Source organism: Perna viridis, chromosome 15 (assembly GCF_037379345.1).
Source record: "Perna viridis isolate PV_CMFRI_1.1 ecotype Kerala chromosome 15, ASM3737934v1, whole genome shotgun sequence".
In the NCBI taxonomy this organism is placed as follows: domain Eukaryota; kingdom Metazoa; phylum Mollusca; class Bivalvia; order Mytilida; family Mytilidae; genus Perna; species Perna viridis.
The window spans coordinates 8,028,109-8,053,406 of NC_142459.1; the positions used below are offsets into that span (position 1 = coordinate 8,028,109).

General features: G+C 35.2%; 2 protein-coding genes across 8 annotated transcripts in view; one reads left to right on the forward strand and one right to left on the reverse strand.

Annotated features, from left to right (window-relative positions):
• Positions 1-4,185, reverse strand: part of LOC148596792 (uncharacterized) — a 28,338-nt gene extending 24,153 nt beyond the window's left edge. For both annotated transcript variants that reach the window (XM_088563092.1, XM_088563091.1), the window contains exon 1: positions 4,140-4,185. In XM_088563092.1, the coding sequence (XP_088419218.1) occupies positions 4,140-4,158 (19 nt within the window). In that variant the 5' untranslated portion in view covers positions 4,159-4,185. The remainder of the gene's footprint in view (positions 1-4,139) is intronic.
• On the forward strand, positions 3,703-24,860 carry LOC148596793 (uncharacterized). 6 transcript variants are annotated; one of them, XM_088563097.1, is made up of 2 exons: positions 3,703-3,777; positions 23,845-24,860. In XM_088563097.1, exon 2 carries the CDS (start codon positions 23,858-23,860, stop codon positions 24,797-24,799), a length of 942 nt encoding a protein of 313 aa, XP_088419223.1. In that variant the 5' UTR covers positions 3,703-3,777; positions 23,845-23,857; the 3' UTR covers positions 24,800-24,860. The 6 variants fall into 6 exon arrangements, with proteins under 6 accessions (XP_088419223.1, XP_088419220.1, XP_088419222.1 ...); XM_088563094.1 differs by lacking the exon at positions 3,703-3,777 and adding an exon at positions 8,571-8,608; XM_088563096.1 differs by lacking the exon at positions 3,703-3,777 and adding an exon at positions 8,590-8,651.
• The last annotated feature ends 438 nt before the right edge of the window (positions 24,861-25,298 follow it).

Here is a 25,298-nt window from a genome sequence, read left to right on the forward strand (position 1 = left end):
TTTAATCAATGCTGCTGTTCTGCAATGCGCAAAACAGGGACGAATACATCAGTTGACGGTGGTTTTAGGGTTGGGTCACTTTTTGTGTTCTAGTATTGTGAAAGTACTATTGTTTGTGGGGTACCAATTTTCGTGGTTTTCGTGAGCAGACCAAACCACGAAATTTGGTTCCCAACGGATAAAAGATTCCCATTGATGTGTACATTGAAAACATTCAAACCATGAATTCAAAATCCACGAACTTGTGTTTCTCCCTGATCCACTAAAATCAGTATCCACGAATTAAAGTACTTTCACAGTATGTGTAGAATTTGACCCCTAAAATGTGCAAAAAATAGCCTGAATCGGAAGGTGCCCCCTTTTTTTGTAATTATTTGGATCCGCTAGCATGAAATTTGAAGACAGCTCTTTTGAATGGTACTCAGCATCCCTTTTTATATTTTCCTTTCTACGATTTATGACCATATAGAATCCAATAGAGCATTCCTTCCTAGCTAAACATCAAATTTCTTATTATGCGTCTAACATTTGTTGACAACTTGAAAAAGAACGAAATAGAGGTACGATAAGAGGTCACACGTGCAGGTCAACTATTTTGAATTGGATCGTTGTTGATTTGAACCATATTACTCAGCATACTAATTTCGGAGTAAAAGTTGTTTATTGGGTTTGTTTATAGGGTTTGTAAGTTCCGATCTAGTTTTAGTTTCCCTTCCGGAATTTCCGATGTTGAACGTATTGAAATCCGAAGACCGATCTGTATTTTATTGTTTACTTCCGAGAAATCGAAACGTTGCATCACAATGCAAAATCTTCAATTTTATGCTTTCCTTAACATTTTTCATGCAGAACTAGGTATAATTTTTCATTTTTTTATCAGTATTTTTACACAAAATGATATTTTGCTTTTAATATTGAACCCAATGATATGTTAATGACGAATCTTCATGCATTTGAATTGTAGACGAGGACCCATAGTCATGAAACCACGGAGTCATGTATATACCCTATTGACGTGATAAAAATGAAATTAAACTTGATATATTAGAAACAACTGTAAAGGGGACCTAAGTGTTTACATTTTAACATTAACGGGGTATTCCAATGGAACTATTTTCCTGCGTTGGTGTAAGAGATAGGTGCAGATGTTAACAGGCTTTACATTTCTATATGCTTTGGCTACTGACAAAACTATATCGATTATCAGTGGCCGTTCATGTCAAAATAGGGATATTTCTATCGGCTTACTTTCAACAAGTACCGGCTTACTTTTCAAAAGTATCGGCTTACTTGTTAAAAGTATCGGCATACTTATCAAAAGTATCGGCATACTTTTCAAAAGTAAGCCGATACAAAAACTTTATGCATAGTGAAAAAAGTAACGGCATACTTTTCAAAAGTATCGGCTTACTTTTCAAAAGTATGCCGATACTTTTGACAGAGTTTACAGAGATGTGTAACCAATCAAATCGATCGTATCAAAGGTGTGAACCCATAATTAAACGCGCGCTTTCTTCTATGCGAGAGTTAAGATTAAAGATGACCGATACAAGACATTCTGTATACACTTTTGGCATATTACTCAAGCTCAAAACTGCATTGCACATCACAGCTTTGAACACCATTAAAACACACACATTCTGTCATTAAAACTGCATACACATATTAAGCAAACTTTAAAATTACAAGCAGTCCATTACCTATGGACTTTTAATTTTTCGTTCCACAAACCCCCTGGTCATATACTTTGGTTTTATTTTTTTTCTTTCCATATCAATAACGCGCATCTACAGTTTATTTTTTCTTTCCCAAAACGACCCCCTATCAACCTTTGGCGTATTTTTTTTTTATTTCCAAATTTCTCACTTGGTTTACTGCACCTGGTCTTGCTTTTCCTCGTACGTTAAACATTTATTTTTCTTTAACTTTTTTATGATTTTTGTATATTTTGTATTATCACTTAGTTCGTTATAGTTTCATTAGTATACATATTTTTTTCTTTCTTTATTTTGTTAGGTTATTAATTTCAATCTTCCAAATTATATAATATATTTAAACTATAAATTACAATATTAAAGCGGGATAAAGGGTCGACCATACAGAGTCACTGGGGTATATACAGGTCTTTAAACTCCTATCGTCGTCATCTCTGCTACTTGAATTTGAACGAAAGCCTCACATAGATCATTTGTGTTGGTTTTCAGAGAAAGAAGAAATTTGCGGTGACTATGTTAAGACTTTTGGATAAGGATATAAACAGGATAATAGATTACATAAAGGAGACAACATTTTATACCATTATGGTTAATTGAATTAATGCAATACATCATACATGTAGGCACCAATTATTATAGCCCTTATTGCTACTAATAAAATGAGTTAATTATTACATGTCAGCCTTACTTGACTGATTCATAATTATACAATTAATTGTTTATTGTTTGCTATTGCTTCTTTAATTTGATCTTTTTAATTATTTATAGCTGAATTTTTAACTGTCACATGCCCAAAGTGGGCAAGCGATTTTATGTACAATATATAGAGAGATTGTTTATTTAATAAAAGGAAACGCTACTAATTTTAAAGTCTTCACTAAGCATTATTAATGACCTCCTGATGGGACAGACATAGTTTATAGGCAGATCCCTGGCGTTCAAGCTATCGCGTGGTTTAGGTGAGAAAATGCTCAGATGTAACGGAACATTGGATTGGTTAATATCTAAAACAAAATGTAAGCCGTTACTTTTGAAAAGTAAGCCGATACTTTTTTCACTATGCATAAAGTTTTTGTATCGGCTTACTTTTGAAAAGTATGCCGATACTTTTGATATAAGTATGCCGATACTTTTAACAAGTAAGCCGAGCCCCGTGCAGATCCGGGTGTTAAAGGAATAGGCCTGCAGCAGCGCTAAGCTTGTCGTATAAGGCGACTAAATAGTGCTCAGAAACCTAGCCGGGGGCTAGGCGCTCTGCCCACAGAGCAACTGGGATGTGTGCCCCGGGTGGTGGAATGGGGTACCCCTGGCGTGTTACATGCTGGGGTTGTCAGGCTATAATACGGAAAACCTGACCGCAAACCATAGTGGTGCACCGTGTTGGGAAAGATGCCACGTTCCTCGCACGTTAAAGAATCCTGCTGTGGTATTCGATAGGAGTAGGAACCTTTGCGCTCCGCCACAGGAGGCTAAATTGCCAGACCTTACCCATCCCCCCCTTTTTCCAGTGGCAATCAAAGTTTGTCGACCCTATTGTCCTTGTGTCCCATCCTTTTTTTTTTCATTTCATGTTCATTTTATCATCCATTTCATGTTCATCGTCTGAATATAGCTGAAATATTGCTGCTCGGACGTTAAACCCCAACAAACAACAAACAAACAAACAAGTAAGCCGATACTTTTGAAAAGTAAGCCGATAGAAATATCCCTATTTTGACATGAACGGCCACTGATAATCGATATCACATACAGTGATAGCACCTTGTATTATAAAATACCAACTGCACGTTAAGACTAATCAAAATATCATAATCATGAAACAACACAACGGTACATTGTATTATAAAGAAGAAATTACATAACGTAAAGACAAAACGATAAAATGAAAAGATGTAACATCATTATATGATTACAAAATTATATTATTTTTTTTTAAACCACAGCAAGTAATATAAATTATACAACATATAAATAAATATCTCAGACATTTTAGGCATTCCATATGGAGCAGTTGCATATGACAGAATTTGAAGACAGCAAACTTGGCTACAAGTAGATTTAGGTAATATGACTTATACACATGTGCTTAGTGAGGTTGGCTTAGTTGTAGGTTCAAGCCCTCATTTGACAGTCATCACATACCTTGTAATATAACGGACACATTATATATGTAAAAATGTAAAATATGAGGCCGTGGCTGTGTTCATGTTTTTTGGTTCTTGGATGTTTTAGAGAGTTGCCAGTTTCTGATTAGGAACGTTGTGGCGACAAGGAGTTTGTAAAAGATTATTGTGGACCTTATTTAATTGGAAATTTATGTTATTCTTTTGGAAGGTTATTGTAATAGATCAATTCACACGGTTTACCGTGTTACATACACATAAAATACAATTCTAACACAATATTAGAAAGAGAAGCACTTACTGTAATGTAAACATGCCATAACGAAAAAGACCTTATCATGGCAAGATATATCGTCCGGATTGGACAATCGGAATGGATTCATAGTCTGGACTGCAGTTTCAAATGTTCCAAACATTTCTGTTGCTCTAGCTTATTTAAAGAGGAATTATATTTTGTTGAACGTTTTGTTGATTTAGTAATTGCCGTAAAAGGACATGCCGACGTTTTGCGAAGTAAAGATTGACTGCTGACTGATCTATCATTCAGCCATAAACGCTACTGATTACAATTTGTTCAAAGCATTTATTTCAGTATAGCTAGCCTTTATCCTCAGAGCTCTGCTTCGTCCTAACCCTTTAAATATTTTAGGAAAATTAGAACGCTTGCTCTGAATTTCACTATTGAAACAACGCCATGCTTGTGTATGTAAAATATAAAAAAAAACTATAAAGAGAATAGATAAGGTTAATTAGATATGTCAAAATGACAATATACATTGTTCACACCAAGATGGAAAATTTCAGCTCAAGGCCCATCCATTGCTCTTCTATGAATGACAAGGACACTCTCACATCACAGGACAGGCTATAGCTGGCCCAAAACACTTTGAATTGTGGAATGTGATCCATGAGGCACATAATAACTTATAACAAAACCTTGGCGAAGAGACCATCATTGAAATCATTGATATGTTTGTATCATATTCAATTTCATCAAAGCCCGTTATGCACTTATTTGAAAAGGAATGAGATAAATCAGTTTTATGCTTACTTGTGATTAATGTAAAATAGCTTATACAAACGTACCTACTATTTGTAAGAGTTATGGCCCTTTTCTTTTCCATTATACTCACTTATAGTAATGTAGGTTAAGTATACGTACCATAAACTGCATTGGCACAGGACTGAAAAACTTTTAAAAATAGAGGATGCAGGCTGCAACTGTCCCCAAAACAACAGGTACAGCAAAATAGCACATTATACTGGAGCAACATAAAAGTAAACTGAAAGTGAAAACGAAACAATACAACCAGAGGCCATACATTCTTGACTTGGGACAAGCGCAAAAAAATGCAGCGGGGTTAAATTTACTTGGCGTGATCACAACCTTCCTCCATTTCAATCTAACCACTGTGAAAAAAATATCACACAAATAAACCAGTTCAAAAAGGCATGTCTGAGACCCTTGTTAAAACAGAAATAAAGAAAACTGATTATACGTCATCACACAAATGCACAAACAAATGACTACTATCATTTAACTGACATGCCAGCTCCAGACCAGCTTAAACATACAAAAAGATATGCCCTCACCATATGTAAAATCAATCCCAATTCTTCCCATGCCGGGTTGTGAACCAAGGTACACACTAAAGATTCTTTATTATGAATATTTGATTTATTCAAAGAAAGTTCTGCAGGATATATATCTTCAGTATGATTGTTGAAGTCGTCTTTATTAAGAGCCAAAATGTTGTTAGGGAGCGTTATTTCGTAACTACCCTTTTCCACAGGCATGGGTTTAAAAACCTTGAAAAGATTTTCGATTCCATGTAGAAAATATAGCTGTTTGAATATTATTTGCATTTTACATGGAAGTTATATATATTTTTTTATTTATCAATGAGCTTTATTATCTTGGGACCATAATAAACTCTCATATTTCAAATTGTTGAATCAGTAAATCTTGAAGGGGGAATCCGTGCTACTGACTAATGCAGGTGAACGCAGAAAAGTTCATAAATATCAAATAAAAAGAGCTGCCCCGTCCGCGAATATCCGGGCCATCAAATTAAACCACAGATGTTTATTGTCGTATGGACTATGTACCAGGTCTTTGCTTCTTAAATATTGAAAAAAAAGTTACCAATTGCGGTCGAACGCACCAGTCCATTACTTCTTATACCCATGCTTTACACTATGCCCTTTATCTTTGAGTAACGGTAAGACAAAGAGAAGTACGCAATGAAAACATTCGATTTTGTACGGAAAGATAACGTAACTAAATACCTACCAATATAGAATGTCTCCACTATTTCCTTCTAAATGTGGTCGAGGGTTAGCAGGTGTATTCTTAAATTTAAGTAGCCAAAAATGTTGCCAAACGTCACCAGTACATTTTGTACATGTACAAATACTATACATACATATCATTTTAAAGGTTAACAAATCCAAAATTGAATTTGTGAAACAGTGAAAGAGTAATCACAGGAACCACGATTCTAACGGAAATCAAAAGAATGTAATCTAGGGACAAAGACCAGACATGGAAAGCACACAAACACAACAAAGAACATAAAATAACCGAAATAATACATACAAAATAACAAAAGTAAATGAGCAGCTCGGACTCCACTAAAAACATGTCTTAACTGTAATCTGAATGATCTGAAAATCTGTCTAAACCAGACCTTTTAACATTGATTTTAATGTTTTTTTTTTAACCTGGGTAAAACATGCAAACCTTTTATTATTTTAACCCAAATGGGTTCGGGTCAGACAGGATTCACTGTATCTTACCCTTATTGAACCTTGAGCTGCTTCGTGCGTCTTAGTACAGTCTAAACAAAGTTGTTCAAGTGATACTAGGCTAGGGTTAATTTCATTGAAATATAGTACGACGTTAGAACTAAAAAAAGTGCATGTCTGCTGTGGCGGATTTCGGTCGGAGGGTTTCAAGGAGATGGAATTCCCGTTTTGTTGGAAAATTTCGTCAACTATGTGCACAATTTAGGCAAGGAGTGATGATAAGCATATGCTAGCCAACAAGCCGCTATCAGAAATTTTTTGATTGGATCCCGTTCTTTTAATAAATGCCTGGATCATCCGCATTATTATGTTTCTTTCAAGTAAATACAAGAATATATTGCAAAGTCGTCATGTAATACATTTATTTAAGGAATGTATCTAATCTATGAACAGTTTATGCAAATTAGCATGGTGTGCGGAAATTAATACTAATAAACTGGCCTAAACCATATTATTCGTATATTAACCTGTTCAAAATAAGGAACATTCCTTATGATTTAATTTTCAAATGGATTCTAATCTATATATTAAGAGTTTGTTCGTTATCAAAACGTTATTTTGTTTGGGATTATATTGAATCGCGGAGTGCGCAGACCGACGTTAATTACGTAACTATACTAAATAATTTATTTACCACCCAATCATAAAGCTTGTTACAAATCAAATCAAATTATTGCTATGTAATAAAATACTATACATATTTAGTCTTACGACTATGAATTTTAAACAATTCATTACTATGTACACTTTTAGTTACCATGTGGTTTTAATTTACACGAAATTTCGTGGCTATTACCAATGCTTTGCGTCCGTCCGTCGTTGTTGTGTTAGCAATTTTCAAAACATTTTCTACTCTAAAACTACTAAATAGATTTGGATGAAACTTTACAAGAATGTTTCTTTGGGTATCTTGCATACAGTTTATGCTTCGATTGATGATCCATCGAAAAACATGGCCGCCGTTACTAATATAGAACATAGGGGTTAGATAGCAGTTTTTCACATATATCTCCAAAATCGTTAGGTTTAACCGAATTCTGATATGAAAAAAGTGTTCAGTATGATGACATCGATCTGTGGTCAAATTGCAGTGAAAATCTGTTGACCTTTTTTGGAGTGTTTGCCCTTTTGGGACGTTTTTTATTTTGTTTTGATGTTATTACTTTCAAAAATCTTCCCAAAAACTACTGTGCAGAATTCACTAAAACTCTGTATGATTGTTTCTTTGCACTATATGACTGTTGGAAGTTTTTATCCATGAAAACAACATATGGTCACTGTTACTAAAAATAGAACACAGGGGTCAGACAGCATTTCTTTGCATACATCTCCAAGACCGCAACCAAATTCTGACAAAGGGTTAAAGTGTTCAAAATGATGAGATCTACCAGTGATCAAATTTTGGTGGAAATCTGTTTACCCATGTTGGTGTTATTGCCCTTTTTGGACGTTTTTTCTTTGCCATTATTGACGTCTTGATTTCAAAAATTTTCTACTACTGTACAGAGTTCAACGAAAGTTGGTATGACTGTTCCGTCGGGTATCCAGCACAAAATGACCGTAAGGATTTTTTATCCTTACAAAATATGGCAATTTTTACAAGAAATGGAATGTAGCTTATAAAACTAGATGAGCAATACAGGCTCTCTGGAGTGTCCAGTTTATGATTGTTTCTTTTCTCTGTCTAGTTTTTATCCTTGCATTGCATTCTTTTGATTTCCGCTAGAAACTTGGCTCCCTTGAGATCCTTAATCGGTCAGCAAATACAAATACATCTATTGAACAATTTACAGTACTTACAACGGTTGAATCGATCGTGTAGATATTGATAATTTGCAAAAATTAATTATCTGTGAAGTCGTCAAATTTCAAAGCTATATAATAAAAATATTATATATATAATCCATTACTGCTTGTTTTGTAAATAACATGTGTGCATTGTATGTATCGATTGGTTTCAATGTAAGTATCATAGAGGACAACCATTTGCTTCTAAAGGAGTGCCGTAAGTTTTTATGGTGGCAGATTAAATATATTTAAAAAAAATGAAAATCAGAAAATGTATCTGCAAATGCCTAACCTGTCAGGTTCCCTTGGATTTTGAACTACACAAGAAACAGCGAGTACTCTTTCGAGGTAGGTACAGCTTGCTGTCTTTTGTCCTATTTGTTAAGGCGTTTGTATTCTGTATCAATCCTAATGCTGCCTGCGGGCCGATTTGGACCGATTTACGTTACCTTTCAATGGCAGTGGGTCGTTGTGGGCCGATTTACAATAGACGTGTATTTATTTGTTTTTATCTTCATTTCGAAAGAGTAATCAAGGGAACCAAGGTTATAGCGGTAATCAAAAGAATATAATCCAGTGACAAAGACCAGACATGGAAAACAGACACACACAACAAAGAACATAAAGTAACTAAAATCATACATACAAAGTAACAAAAGTAAATGAGCAACTCGGACTCCACTAAAAACTGGGAGCATGGACCAGGTGCACCGGTAGGGTAAGCGTCCTCTGCTTTTCTAGAAACACCCGCCGAGTTGCTCATAAAAAGTCAAGTCCGGAGTAGACAAACGAGGAAAGGTAAACTATGACCCGTTGAATAAATCAGTTTTCATGATGCTGATGGATACATCATAACGATCCACGAGTTCATGATGACGACCATAAAACTTCTGTAGTGATGACTTCAATCTTGTAGCAACATAACCCTGTTCCAGAAGCCTATTTGTTAGAGTTCTAGCGCGATACAAAAAGTCTGCGTAGTTTCGGCAAGCTCTGGCATAACGTATGAGTTGTGATATGAACACTCCATACGCAGGAGCCGAAGGGATGTTGCCACAGATGAAAGGAAAGTTGACAATTTTGAATGAAAAGTCATCACGTTTGTCGTAAAGTTTGGTCAATAGTTTTCCCTTACCATCGATTTCTAAGTGTAGGTCAAGATATAAGGCTGACTTCACAGTGTCTGTAGTATCCTTTATCTCAAATATATATTAATGTTGGTTTATATTTATTTGTCAATTTGTTTTAATTGATTACTTACTGTTCCTATATGACGTCTTCATATCGTCAAACAGTATATGTCGGTACACACCAACCTTGAGCACTTGCGCACCGTCTCTTCTTTCGCTGTCGCTTCGAGACAAAGTACTCATTTAAAAACGTTTACGCGATGATTTAACGGCTGAGGGATTATCTAATACTATACTGATACTGATACTTATTCAATAGATGGTTTACTTGGATATGTGGTTATTTCTTTATTAATCTAACTTCCATACGGGGGAGGTTAAACTGAACGGCCGTTATTTTGGCAACGCCTAGGAAATTTTTCACAAAAAATACCGTGTTTGTCATATTAGAAAGGAAAACAAATCCTTCCGGGGGTAGATTTGTACTCATTTTAACATGGATTTGGCATTTATATTCTCATTTAACACCTCGCTGTCGCTTGGTGTTAAATAATCGAATATAAATGCCGTACCCATGTTAAAATGAGTACAAATCTACCCCCTCCATGAATTATTTCTGAAATTTAGCCTTTTTGAACGAAAATTTGATATTTAAAAATGCTTATTTGTAATGAATTATAAGTTCCCTAATCCTAAAAATGGATGGTGGTTCAATGTTTACAAACTCATAATATCCAAATGTATTTATATTTACTTCATGAAATTGAGTATCTATCAGCTCTACTTTGATGCTTTTAAATTTAATATCAGCAGAAATGCATGATGTCCGTTTCTTTAAGAGTTTTGCATCAAATATTTTCTTACATACGTTTTAGTCTGTTGACTTTGAGTAGGGTTTACATGATAAGCTCGCTGTGACATTACTGAAGTTAATACCTACATGTACATGCGTAAATGACATGTTCATGTACTGAAAATAAGTACATTTGTACTATTCGATGTATAGCTCAAATAAATGAAAATGTATTAGCCGACTACATGTACATTGTACGTTGTTAGGAATTAACTCAACATGGGACCGATCAGGAAGGTCACAAATTAAACGGTACTTCTTGAGAACTTAACAAAAGCTGTTGTGTTTGAATCAGAGTCAGTTAGGAACTTAAATTACAGTACTTAGCAATGGTGAAAAGACTTGAATCAAATCCTTCTAAGTTAGCTCACACATCACATAATTAGTGCAAGACAAGAATTCAAAACAGCATATTACCTTTATTATACTACAAAAGTCAACTGGTTCTCTACTAATATGGGCTAGACTTTCAAGGGGACGCACAGCACAGACAGGCGCTTTTATATCTTTAATTGAAATGGAGGGCCTACGGCGTGGTCATTATCACGGTCTTAGTCAATACCACTGTCCCGATATTTACCAGTTTATCAACAACCATTATATGATTACAACATGCTGACTGTGACATCTTAATAACTCCAGCCAATAGTACGTATAACAAATGGCAACGCGGGAAGTTGGAAACCAAAAATAAATATGACAGACAGGACGGTTTTGATTTTATAGTGAGTTCCTGTTTTATGTGCGGTAATATACCAGCATCTGCTGCATATAAAGTTTATATTTCTCAGTAACTGATCATGAACTAAACGCTATTGCCTAGATGTTGGGAATCTAGTCTATTGTTTTAATATGTTAGGCTTTAACAAATACAAGATGCAATATGTTACACTCCTTGAGACGTTTAGGTTTCCCGCACGCACAATAACCAAAACGCTAAACGCCCACCAAACGCACGATAAACGAACGCTCCTAGCGTGTGTTTAAACGCACAGTAGACGAACGATGAAAAATAATTATAATTACAAATAATGTAGAAAGAAAAAAATTAGAAAATAAAATTAATGAAATTATATAAATTAAGAATAGCAAAAAAATATAGAAATAACAGTTGAATCAATGAAATTTTCAAGTACAAAAATAACGAACGCTCGTATCGTGCGTTAAAAGATGTGTAAACGCACGATAAACGATGCAAAAACGCTAAAATGGGAAACGTGAACGTTTCAAGGAGTGTAACTCACTGATCCATGTTTTACCCGTTTTACACATCGAAGTGTACCAATTATTACTTCATATAGTAAATCCTTTTGTTCTAAGAAAGTCGATGAGCATAATAATAATAATAATAATAATAATAATAATATAATAATAATAATCTCCTTTATTTAAAAAGAATAGCATATTTAGTCCGTGGACCAGTTTCCGATATGGTTCTGTATATATGTACATGGTATTCAACATAAAGAAAAAAAAATGCAATTAAAGGTTACACAAAAAATTACATAAAAATATTACACATAATAATGTAATTTCTAAAAATAGTTTTATAGATATGCTTTTTTTTCAATTGTTGTACAATTTCTAATATTTGTTTGCATATTGTACCATAATAAACTACAATGAATGATCGTTTAGAATATTCCTTCTAGCTTTTTGCAAAAAGAACATATTACTTTCACCCTGTCTAGTGATTCTATAACAAATTAAATCAAAGTGCTGAGGCACTGAGTCAATGGAGACCTCAAATACATCAAAAATAGACACGCAACCGAAAATTTTAAGCTTATTAAACCGATCAGCCTGTCATTTTTTAAGAATAACCAGTTGTTACTACTTTTTATGATGAATCAATATTGCACTTTAAATTGAATGATTATATCTGTTTGCCTTCATTACTTTCATTTTTTTGCACGCTTGTTTCACAAATACATGTATGTATAATATTACAAAAATAAGTAACTCTTTCCCACACATGTATGTTCATTTAATTTAGAACAAACAATATTTGTATTAAAACTAAGTCCATGAATACTGTCAAGCAGTTGACATTTTCCTCACCTCAATCTATGAGACATTACAAACAGGTACCAACAACAATTTTTCTTAAGTGCCTCGTCTTGGTACATGTATGTCTATTCATCATGACTTCATGGGGAGCTTTTCTTCTCTTTTTTTTTTTGTTGGGGTTTAACGCCCGAACAGCAATATTTCAGGCGATGAACATGAAATGGATGATACAATGAACATGAATGATGATGAAATGAAACAAGGGATTGGACACAACGACACAGGGTCGACAAACTTTGATTGCCACTAGAAAAAGGGGAATGGGCAAGGTCGGGCAATTTAGCTTCCTGTGGCGGAGCGCAAAGATTCCTACTCCTATCGAATATCACAGCAGGGTTCTTTAACTTGAGAGGAACGGGGCATATTTCCCAACACGGTGCACCACTATGGTTTGCGGTCAGATTTTCCGTATTATAGCCTGACAATCCCAGCATGTAACACGCCAGGGCTACCCCATTCCACCACCTGGGGCACACATCATTTTTTACATTTTTCAAATAATACAAATATATCTTAAATAAAACAAAAATTAATAATATTCAAGACTTAACTTCCTTAACATATCTTTCATCTGTTGCTCCCAGTTTTTAGTTGAGTCCGAGTTGCTCATTTGCTTTTGTTACTTTGTATGTATAATTTTAGTTACTTTATGTTCTTTGATGTGTATGTCTGTTTTCCATGTCTGGTCTTTGTCCCTGGATTACATTCTTTTGATTACCGCTATAACCTTGGTTCCCTTGATTACTCTTTCAATAAGTGATAACAGTTGCGATCACTTCTAACCTCTCTTAAATTCTGTCAAAATCTGTCAGAAAACTGTTCTACGGCAGTAAATAAAACAGAAATCCTGACAGGTTCTGACAGAAGCTGTCCTGGGTGAGGACACATTTTGCCCTATACCCTGACAGATCCTGAAAGAAACTGTTATGCATGGATCGTGACAAAGAAATACGAAATGCTGTTCTAAACTGTCGTCCCCCTGGTGATACTAATCATTACTATTCTGTGTGACGTAATTTAGTTTGTTTGTTTGTTTGTTGGGGTTTAACGTCCGAGCAGCAATATTTCAGCTATATTCAGACGATGAACATGAAATGGATGATAAAATGAACATGAAATGAAGAAAAAAAGGATGGACCACAAGGATAATAGGCTCGACAAATTTTTATTGCCACTGGAAAAAGGGGGATGGGTAAGGTTGGGCAATTTAGCCTCCTGCGGCGGAGCCCAAAGGTTCTTACTCCTATCGAATACCACAGCAGGGTTCTTTAACGTGCGAGGAACGTAGCATCTTTCCCAACACGGTGCACCACTATGGTTTGCGGTCAGATTTTCCGTATTATAGCCAGACAACCCCAGCAAGCAACACGCCAGGGGTACCCCATTCCACCACCTGGGGCACACATCCCAGTTGCTCTGTGGGCAGAGCGCCTAGCCCCGGCTAGGTTTCTGAGCACTATTTAGTCGCCTTATACGACAAGCTTAGCGCTGCTGCAGGCCTATTCTTTTAACACCCGTATGATAGGACAGTACTTAGACATTATTGATTAAATTGTTATTGTTGAGAAAGGGAGGAATGTATAATGACTTTAAGAATTAATATTGTCTATGTTAACTACAAATTGAATTATATGCATGTACGGGTAAACATGTACGGGTAAACTGGACACATAAACATTCTATTTTTTATCACAATTTGGAAATTTTTTAACGAGTTTTGCTGACTTTTTGTCATTTTCAATTAAATTAAATTAAATTCATTGACTGCAACATCTATGAAATCTCGAGTTAAAAATTGTTCTAGTTTTATTGTACTTCCTGTACTGTTAATCTGTTAATATTTTTCCATATTTTTCAAGTGCATCTGCACATCAAATATTTTTTTTCTGTGAGAAGTTTCTGAATTATTGTAAAAAAAACTCCTGCAAAATGGCACATCCTGTATAGATTCTATAATTTTGGATGGGATGTCCTCTAACAGACTCCATCTAATATGTGCTTCATGCAACACAAACGACAGGCAAAATGTGTAAAGGGGCAGATCTAGAGGGTTTGCGTTCAAATCACCCACTGAGAGCAACAGCAGCAACACGATTGTATGAAAAGGGTGTAGACGAGTCACTGAAAGTACAGGTCATCGCATGTATGCAGTATGAGGCTACAAACACACAAACGACGTAATGCGCGCATTGCATCTGGAATTATCAGGGGCGAAGTTTCTGATGATACTAAACTATTAACTTGCAAAATGGTGAAGATCGACGACTGTGATCTTGACATTGATATTAATGTAAATATTAACACCAGCAAAAATTACGTAAAGCTGTATTTAGTATTTTTTTTTATTCATAAAAAAATAACCCACATTGTTGGAACAATAAATTGACGTCACAACAATGGTTTAATACAACATCTCTTATTTTTATACTAAATACTTCAAACAGATGCAAAGTAATATTCAATAACCAAAAAACATAAAACTAATTACAAGGAAAATTACTATGACTAATTATACGCAATGTTTTTTTGGATGTGCACAATGATATTTTGATTTTGTTTAGATTCATTTCACATTGAACACTTAGACGATGACCGCCATACCTTACATCTGATTTAATAAAGTTATATTTAGACTTGGTTTTCATCCTAGCCTGTTACATCATACTATCAAAACAGAACATCACGATCATGCATTAAAATCCAAGAGACCCGTGCAGGTCCGGGTGTCAAAAGAATAGGCCTACAGCAGCGCAAAAGGCGATTAAATAGTGCTCAGAACCCTAGCCGGGGGCTAGGGCGCTCTGTCCAAAGCAACTGGGTTGTGTGCCCCAGGTGGTGGAATGGGGTACCCCTGGTGTGTTACATGCTGGGGTCGTCAGGCTATAATACGGAAAACCTGACCGCAAACCATAGTGGTGCATAGAAAGATGCCACGTTCCTCACACGTTAAAGAACCCTACTGTGCTATTCTCCCGGAGAAGGAACCAAAGGGCTCCACCACAGGAGGCTAAATTGTTCGTTCCTACCCACCTCTCCCTATTTCCAGTGGCAATCAAAATTTGTCGACCCCATTATCCTTGTGTCCCATCCCATTTTTCATTTCATCATCATTTCATGTTCATTTTATCATCCACTTCATGTTCATCTCCTGAATATAGCTGAAACGTTGCTTGTTTGCTTGTTTGTTGGGGTTTAACGTCCGAGCAGCAATATCTCAGCTATATTCAGACGATGAACATGAAATGGATAATAAAATGAACATGAAATGAAAAAAAAAGGATGGGACACAAGGATAATAGTGTCGACAAATTTTGATTGCCACTGTAAAAAGGGGGGATGGGTAAGGTCGGGCAATTTAGCCTCCTGTGGCGGAGCGCAAAGGTTCCTACTCCTATCGATTACCACAGCAGGGTTCTTTAACGTGCGAGGAACGTGGCATATTTCCCAACACGGTGCACCACTATGGGTTTCGGTAAGTTTTCCGTATTATAGCCTGACAATCCCAGCATGTAACACGCCAGGGCTACCCCATTCCACCACCTGGGGCACGCATCCCAGTTGCTCTGTGGGCAGAGTGCCTAGCTCCCGGCTAGGTTTCTGAGCACTATTTAGTCGCCTTATACGACAAGCTTAGCGCTGCTGCAGGCCTATTCTTTTAACACCCCGACCTGCACGGGGCTGAAATGTTGCTGCTCGGGCGTTTAACCCCAACAAACAACAAACAATAAAAACCAAGATCATGTTTCATAAAACAAACACCGAAGAAGATAAAGAGAAACCAGTATTTACATATGTACAGGCAAATATTTTTCACGTGAAATTCATGTTAATCAAGCTTCACATGAAATTCATATGAAATTCACATGCAATTAACATGATTTTCATGTGAAATTCACTAAACACGAATTTCATGTGAACATTTCGTGCGAATTTCATGTGAATTCTGACATTTAGTTTATTTGCTCAATTCAGATGAAAATCGTGAAATTCGTGTGAAAATCATATGAAATAATTCTGCCTGTATGTGTTTTTTTTTGCATGACTAAAATGACTTGCAAAAACCATTTGTTCAAATGACATCAGTTCTAACGTCTCACAAAACTGAACAAGAACTGTCAGTAGAACAGTTCTATGACAGATTTAGAACAGTTCTATGACAGTTCTAGAATCAGCTCTTCTGACAGTTTTAGCCGGCTCCACTAGTAGAACTGTTCTCTTAGAACTCACTCTATACTCGGCGTCACATAAATAACATACTGTTAAAATTTGAATAAAAATATTTTCTACGACTTTATTGACACCTACCGTCGTTTAAATTGTCTTAAATGACTTGCTCATTCGTTTGGGCAAACGGCTTTTAACAGTATGTTATTTATGTGACGCAGAGTATAGTATAATCCCTTAAAACAGTTATCATAGAGCAAGATCTTTCGACAGTTCTCATAGAGCGCCCTCTAGAAGAAATACTTTCGTACATTAAGAGTCCTGGATTGCAGCAAATTTGTTTTAATTTGATCGCGGTAATATTCTTCTGAATAAAAGTAAAAATAAAAAAGGAAAAACGGATTTCGTCCGAGTATACACTCGAAATCATTTAACGTTTCTTAACCAACAATGTATCAATCTAAAATTCATTTAAAATCATTATTCATATTCAATCCCAGACTATTTTATACTTAATATGTATGTGTCAAAGTTTTTAGCACAATTTTGGCTTTTCATGTCCAAGTATGCTAATAAACTGATACACAAACAAACAAAAACAGTAGATATTTACTTTTTATTTCAATACTTGAGGTTTTCAATCTCCTTAAGTGTAATTAATCACACTGGAAAATAGACTAAATGCGTTCAATTTAAAGCAATTCATCCAATTTGGAAGTTTTCTCAATAGGAATTGCAATATTTCTCTTTATCTGATATAGTTTTAAAATATTTTATGGGTAATTTTACGTATTTGGATCGTCTAAAAAGGACATTTTAAGATGTTGCACAGTTTTTAGCACTTATTATTCCTGTTTTATGTCAAAAGTATTCTACCAAACAACACAAGTATGAAAAACAGTGAATATTTACTTACCCAACCGGTGCACCAGGTCCATGCTCCCAGTTTTTAGTGGAGTTCGAGTTGCTCATTTACTTTTGTTTCTTTGTATGTATGATTTTAGTTACTTTATGTTCTTTGTTGTGTATGTCTGTTTTCCATGTCAGGTTTTTGTCCCTGGATTACATTCTTTTGATTACCACTATAACCTTGGTTCCCTTGATTCATCTTTTACACCAATCTCATGTAAGCATCGAAGTAATTTGGACTGATTTCATTCTGTTTCAAAGGAAAGCTTGAAGGACTTTAGTGAGATCGAATGCGATACACATCACTGATTTCATGAGTTACTCTTTCAAATTCAACTCCGACTTAGAAAGTGACCAATATTTTAGGTTTTCAAACAAGGCTATAGCTTTTGCACTAGAATATAGAAACAAAATAGGTCTAAATACATTCATTTCATAGCTTTTCATCCAACTGTAAAAGTAATTTGCTGACTCTCATCAATGATATTCAGAATTGCTCTTTTCTGAAATATTTTTAAAACATTTTATGAGTATCATTTAAGAATGTTTCACAGCTTTAGCTATACACAAAAAAAAATAAAATAAAAAATAATAGCGAATTTTTACTTTTTGTTCACATATTTGAGGTTTTCAAACAATGTTAGAGTTAACGCAGTAGCAAAAAGTAACAAAATAGGTCTTTCTTAGCTTTTCATCTAATTTTGAGGTTTTCAAATGAAAATAAGTGTTTGCACTCATCGATGACACTCTGAATTCAAATATTCTTTGTTGTTTGACATTTTTTTTGGAATATTTTATTAGTAATTTTTTTCGTTTTTAAATATTCAACGAAGTAAAATTGAAGATATTTACAATTTCTGCACTTATTTTTGCAGTCCATGTCAAACATATGCCAACAAACTGATACATAAGTAAAGATACAATAAAAATTGACTTTTATCCCCATATTTGAATTTTTGAAACAAGTAGGTCAAAATACATCATTTCCTTTCGTTGTGGTTTTCATATTTCAAAGATTAAAAGTCTAATTTTACATTTTTGATTTCTTCGGCATGGAAACTTATAGACACCGCACATGTACATGTATATTTACAGGATTTGTCAATGTTTCATTTAAATTTTGAGTTTGAATAGTTGTTATTGAAGAATTAAAATTACTGGTTAAATTGCGAGTTGTTTAGTACAGAAAAAAATTAAAAATCTTTGCAATCCAACAAAAACAAAAATGAAGTACGTGTACGATCGTTTGTCCCACAATAGAACTACGTGTGTAAATGTAAGACAAATATCTAACAATTGGGAACGTTTCCGACAAGATCGAAACTTTATGAATATAATGAATTTAGTAAATAGGATATACGAACTATTGAGAACTGCATCAAAAGACAGATCTAGATCTCCTTACAGTTCAGCCGAGTCGGCTCTTCTGACAGTTCTATCAGAGCTGGACAGAATCAGAACCGGCTATGCTAAAAGTGTCAGAAAAGCTGGCTCTACAACTGAATTGGCACTACTAACAGTTTGACTGAGATGTTAGAACTGATCTCATCTGTAGCTTTTGTATGGAATAAGAATGTAATACTATTCTGTGGCCATAAATAATAGAAGGTACCCTTTCAGCATAAAGGTGTAATGCAATATATTTTTGATATAACAGAAACTAGAGGCTCTAAAGAGCTTGATTTGCTCAATGGCTCTATCAGCATCATTCTATGTTGGTAAAAAACAGCCATGTTTTGTCTGGGATAAGTGTCTAATTCTCATACCTAAGGCACAATTGTATCAATTTTGATTAAATTCTGTCCAGTAGTTTAATATTGGGTAGGCATTGCCTAAATCAGCGAGCAGCGTGAGTTTTACCATACATGCACCGTCTGTGTGAGACCCGTAAAATAATAAAGGACTTTACAAAGAAGGGGATCGACCCGGAAGAAAATTTTTGCTTCGCAAGTGCAATATTTTTATTTTTATTTAAGCAGCTAGCAAAGTCAATATTTCTATTTGAAAATCTGTCTTGTTAATTAATGTTTTTTTTTCAATAAATGAATAACTTGAAATTTTTTTCACCAAAGATTCCAACCCCATACCCCCTTTTCCGTCGCTCTCAAAATAGTCGATAACTTTATTACACTTGGCAATACTTTACATTTTTTGTCCCATAAGGGCATCTGTAGCAACATCCATTTCAGTTTTGGCCGGTCTGATCAATCTGTAAGTACGAGGACACAATTAATTTTCACACAGAGTTTATTATAGCATTTTTTCAAATTTAAAAAAAAATCTACCCCTTCAAATCAAATGAAATTTTGGGAGCTGAATAAACCATCTTACCTTAAACTTCCATAAAAAAAAATAGGTATTTTCACCATCATTTTCAATTTTAACTACCTCAACACAGAGACCCCCTCAAATTTGACCCAAAATGCCTTCCGAAGGCCAAAAAGTTGACCTTTTCTGACCTCAACAAATCACACCCTACATGTATTGTTTTTTTTAATTCAAGACATCCATTAAATTATTTCCATTATTCTTCTTTCAACTGAACCAAAAAAGAATACTAAATTCTAAAGGTAAGGTTGTCTAAATAATTTTAAAAAAATACCCTGTGAAAATAGGAACTATATTCGTACACAACGATCGTCTGAATATAGCTGAAATATTGCTGCTCGGACGTTAAACCCCAACAAACAAACAAACAAACGTACACAACGAAAAGCTAAGGGCAGATTATTGCGATCTCGTACCTGTACAGATACCGGAAATATCACAGTTCTCCATGGATGGTGGGAATAATTTAAACATATCATGTGACGTAAACTAAACTCAGACGACAGATGCAAATTGCAAACAAGAAAATGGTTTCCTTTCCTAGCCTTCAGCGAGGTGAGCTAAAAATCAACTAAGACTATATATCGTGAATATATTCCAGTGTAGGAAACTGAATGGAAGTTTAAGTAGCACTCCATATAAGAATCATGCAAAATTTGATTACACACCTTATCATATAGACCTATAAAGCGACTTTAAATAACAGAAGTAAAATGTGTAACCTTCTTTTTTTTTTTTGGGGGGGGGGAGGGGTGTGGTTGTATCACATATTACAGGATTTGCATAATTCTTACTAAGTCTTCCACTTAATATACCTTCTTAAACAAGATGCCCAACCAAGAGCAACAGATGTACTTACTTGAATATAATATATTATTTTATATTGAAATTTGTACATATATATAATTTCTTTGTTTAACAGATAATATGAATTGTACGTATGAATTATAGAATAATCACACTGAGTTTTTTGATTGGTTATTATTAATAATCCGGGCGCTTCATTTGCTATTTAATTGACAACTTGAGAAGGTTAGTACAGGATTGTTTTTGGAGCTAAACCACTTACGATCTAAATAGGTAATGTTTTACATATATTTAAAAAGGGGAATCTAAATTTTATATACATGTAGTAGTAGTAATGTACTGTTTTAGACAGGTATATAGGGATAATACCATTTTCTTCTAGTGGGTTGGGGGGGGGTATTTTATGTTGAGTAAGAATATTTTTGTTCTTGCAAGCGCCAAAAATTTTTTTTCAGCAACAATCGAAGTTAATTTTGTTATTCGTAAATGTACTTTGTTAAGTAATAGGGGGGGGGGTAATGACTCGTTTTCTTTTCAAATTTGAAATATTCATAACTACAGATGTTTTATGATCGTCATCATGAACTCGTGGATCGTTACGGTGCATCCATCTGCACCATGAAAAACTGATTGGTTCAACGTGTCATAGTTTTGCTTTGCTCTTTCATCTACACCGGACTTGACTTTAATATAAGCAGCTCGGCGGGTAATTCTAGAAAAGCAGAGGACGTTCACCCTACCGGTGCACCCGGTCCATGCTCCAAGTTTTAGTGGAGTCCGAGTTGCTCATTTACTTTTATTACTTTGTATGTTTTACTTTATTTATTATGTACTTTGTTGCGTTTGTCCGTTTTCCATGTCTAGTGTTTGTCCCTGGATGTCATTCGTTTGCTTTCCGCTAGAATATTGGCTCCTTTGTTTACACTTTTAGTTTATATTTGTCAAAACAATCCCTGTCCTATCCCCTTCAGTATAAATATCGGTGACTAAAGCTTTATTGCAAAAATAGGGGAAGAGTAATCAAGGGAACCAAGGTTATAGCGGTAATCAAAAGAATGTAATCAAGGGACAAAGACCAGACATGGAAAACAGACATACGCAACAAAGAACATTAAGTAACTAAAATCATACATACAAAGTAACAAAAGCAAATGAGCAACTCGAACTCCACTAAAAACTGGGAGCATGGACCTGGTGCACCGGTTGGGTAAGTAAATATTCACTGTTTTTCATATTTGTGTTGTTTGGTAGAATACTTTTGACATAAAACAGGAATAATAAGTGCTAAAAACTGTGCAACATCTTACTCCACTAAAAACTGGGAGCATGGACCGGGTGCACCGGTAGGGTGAACGTCCTCTGCAACTCGGGAACTGTATAATCAAACAACTCATGTCAATTTCAACTTCCGGTTTTAATTTTTGACAAAAGTTCCTTTATTTTTTATGATATTCTTAATTTGACACTGATCTGAAATACATGCATTGGTAAAGCTAGAAAGAGCCAGAGGTCCAGGGGTCGGAACCTGAACCACTTCCTCGTTCTTCAAAAAGAACGGCGAGAAACATTTTTCCATTTTGTTGAGAAAAAAAAGGAGATAAGTATATGTATGTTCACTAAACATTACCACTTAAGGAGGTAGACCTAGGGTAAGGGACACAAATCTTAAAAATCATTGGAACGTTTGTATTCAGCATTTTACATCAATCGTACACGGGCAAAATTATTTCACGTGAAATTCACACGAAATGTTCACATGAAATTCGTGATCATTAGTGAGTTTGACATGAAAAGCTTGTTAATTTCATGTGAATTTCACATGAATTTCACGTGAAAAAATATTTGCCTGTGTATGTAAGCATCTAATTAACTTGGATTCATTTTATTCTGCTTCAAACGAAAGCTTGAAAGGCTTTGGTGAAATTGAATATAATACAAACATATCACTGATTTCATGAGTTATGTCCCTTACCTTATGTCTACCTCCTTAATAGGAAGTGTACACCAGTCGCACGTGATTACAGTAAAACCTGTCTAAACCAGACCCCGAAAACTTGTGTTAAGGAGATAGACCTAGAGTAAGGGACACAACTCTTACAAATCACTGGAACGTTCGCATTCATCATTTTATATCAATCTCGTAGAAGCAGGTAAGTAACTTGGACCGATTTCATTCTTTTTCAAAGAAAAGCTTGAAAGGTTTCCGTGAAATTGAATATGATACAAACATACACTAATTTCAAGAGTTATGTCCCTTACCCTAGGTCTACCTCCTAAAACAGAAACAGGCATGTCTTTTAGTAACTTTATATTAATTCAAATGTATTCTGACCTTGGATATACCGACTATTTATCTAAACCGAACAAATTTTATCCAAAGCGGGATTCGGTTTAAAACGATTTCACTGTTTTTTGCTTGTTTGTTTGTTTTTGTTTTGTTTGTTTTTTGTTAATTAGTGATATTTTTCAGAGTTAATATTTAGGAATAGTGACTACTATATATGCCGCTGTAAAACAAGAATTTTGTTGTATGAATTTCAGTAGACCAATATCATTGTGCTTATTCTCATGAACCATTTATTTAGAAAATAATTATAGCCAATTTTGAACCAATTCTAAAAATTTTCAGCTGAGCTGATCAGTTCTAACCTCTCAGGGGAACTGTCAGAAGAGCCGGCTATAGGATATTTATGTTCTTCTGACAGTTCTAGAACAGTTTCCTGAGAGCTTAGATCCTGATCCCATCTGTAAGTGATTCGATGTTATAATTTAAGACAAAATCACCTGCTAAATATTAATTTTATTTTTATTTGAAAAGTATATGTTTGAACTCTGTAAATTCAGTAATTATCGTGTGTAATTACTATTTTGACTTCGTCAAAAATTCTATTATCATATATTTTTGCTAATCTGAAAAGGTCAGCCTACACTTTTGTCAACACTAAAACCATGGCAATAGTTTCTGAATGTGCAGTACAAACCTGTCTAAACTCGAAGTCTGAATACCAACTAGATATATTTCGAAGCCATCTCATATAGATTGGAATAAAGGATTCCTTTTAGACGGATGACACTGCATTTTTCTCGAAGAGGAATGTCAAATTTCGCATGACTTTGAGAATAAACATTCACATTTTACTTTTTTACAGTGAGATTGCAAAAATGGCATCTGGTCACGTGTTGGTCACAGGCGGCGCTGGGTATCTGGGATCAACACTGGTACCAATGTTACTTGACGCTGGTTATGAGGTAACGGTTTATGACCTATTGATGTGGGGGATCAGTTCATTACTATCGGTAGTAAACAATCCACGTCTTCACATAGTCAAGGGTGACATATGTCACAAAGAGTCTCTTTGTCAACACATGGTCGGAAAAGACGTCATTGTTCACCTTGCTGCTATAGTCGGATATCCAGCTTGCGAAAAAGACCCAATCCTTGCAATCAGGACAAACCGTGGAGGAACCGAAAACATCACGGAGTTGTTGACTCCAAACCAGAAGTTAATTTATGCCAGCACCGGATCCTGCTATGGAGCTATCGAGAAAATCTGCACGGAGGAAACAGAGATAAGCCCTTTGACATTGTATGGAAGTTCAAAAGCCGAAGGTGAAAAAGTCGCTCTGAAAGCTGGGGGAGTTTGTCTTCGTTTAGCCACTGTTTTTGGAGTATCACCTAGATTGCGTTTAGATTTGCTGATAAACGACCTTACATACAAAGGGCTTATGATAAAGAAGTTTGACCTTTATGAAGGTAGTTTTAGGCGTACGTTTTTGCACGTGAGAGATGTTGCCCGAGCTTTTATGTTTGTTCTGAACAATTACGATGTGATGCGAGGACAGGCATTTAACGTTGGGGATGAGGAGATGAACATGACAAAATCTGATGTCGCCATGCAAATTCAAAGCCAAATAGATGGATGTATGATTACTGAATCTAACACGGGATCTGATAAGGACAAAAGAGACTATGAGGTTTCTTATGCCAAAATAAGAGGGCTTGGTTACAGAGCAACGATTTCCGTAGAAGAGGGAATCGAGGAAATGTTAAAAGTACTTCCGTTCCTAGATGACAAAGATATTGCAAAGTGCCGAAATGCCTAAGGGACGATACAACCGAAATATTTGGGGATATGTACATGTAAATAAAGATGTATGCTTGTCATTATTAATCTTTTTTAGTACTTTGTCTCAAATTTTTTTATCACCAGAAAACATAAAAATAAAAAAGGTATGAGAATCTCGCAATAATTTCCGGAAAACAGCTTGATTCACAGCAAAAAGTCTTGGCGGATCGTGTTTCCTCAAAAAGGTTTCAACATTATTCAGACGTTCCTCTCTTCATAGTACATGTTTTGTTTTCAACCTCTCCTGACCACAAGTAAGATCCACTTATTTTTAAAAAGCGGTTCCAGAAAAGGGATTTTTATGCTGATATTTGTTCATATTTACCCAAAATTTTACATGAAAGCCACATTGTCAAAAAATGAAGTTGATTGCACCCGGGACCATCCTTCGTTGGGTCCGAAAATTATAACTACTACTTATTATCATGCATGACGAAATGGATGGTTTCTTACCGGCAAAAGAAATATGTGATTGA

Bases quoted from the DNA above. Each gene is read 5' to 3' on its own strand.
- LOC148596793 (XM_088563094.1), top strand. From the start codon at position 8,589: ATGTATCGATTGGTTTCAAT. The intron at 8,609-23,844 runs GTAAGTATCATA...ACTTTTTTACAG, and splicing joins ATGTATCGATTGGTTTCAAT to TGAGATTGCAAAAATGGCAT.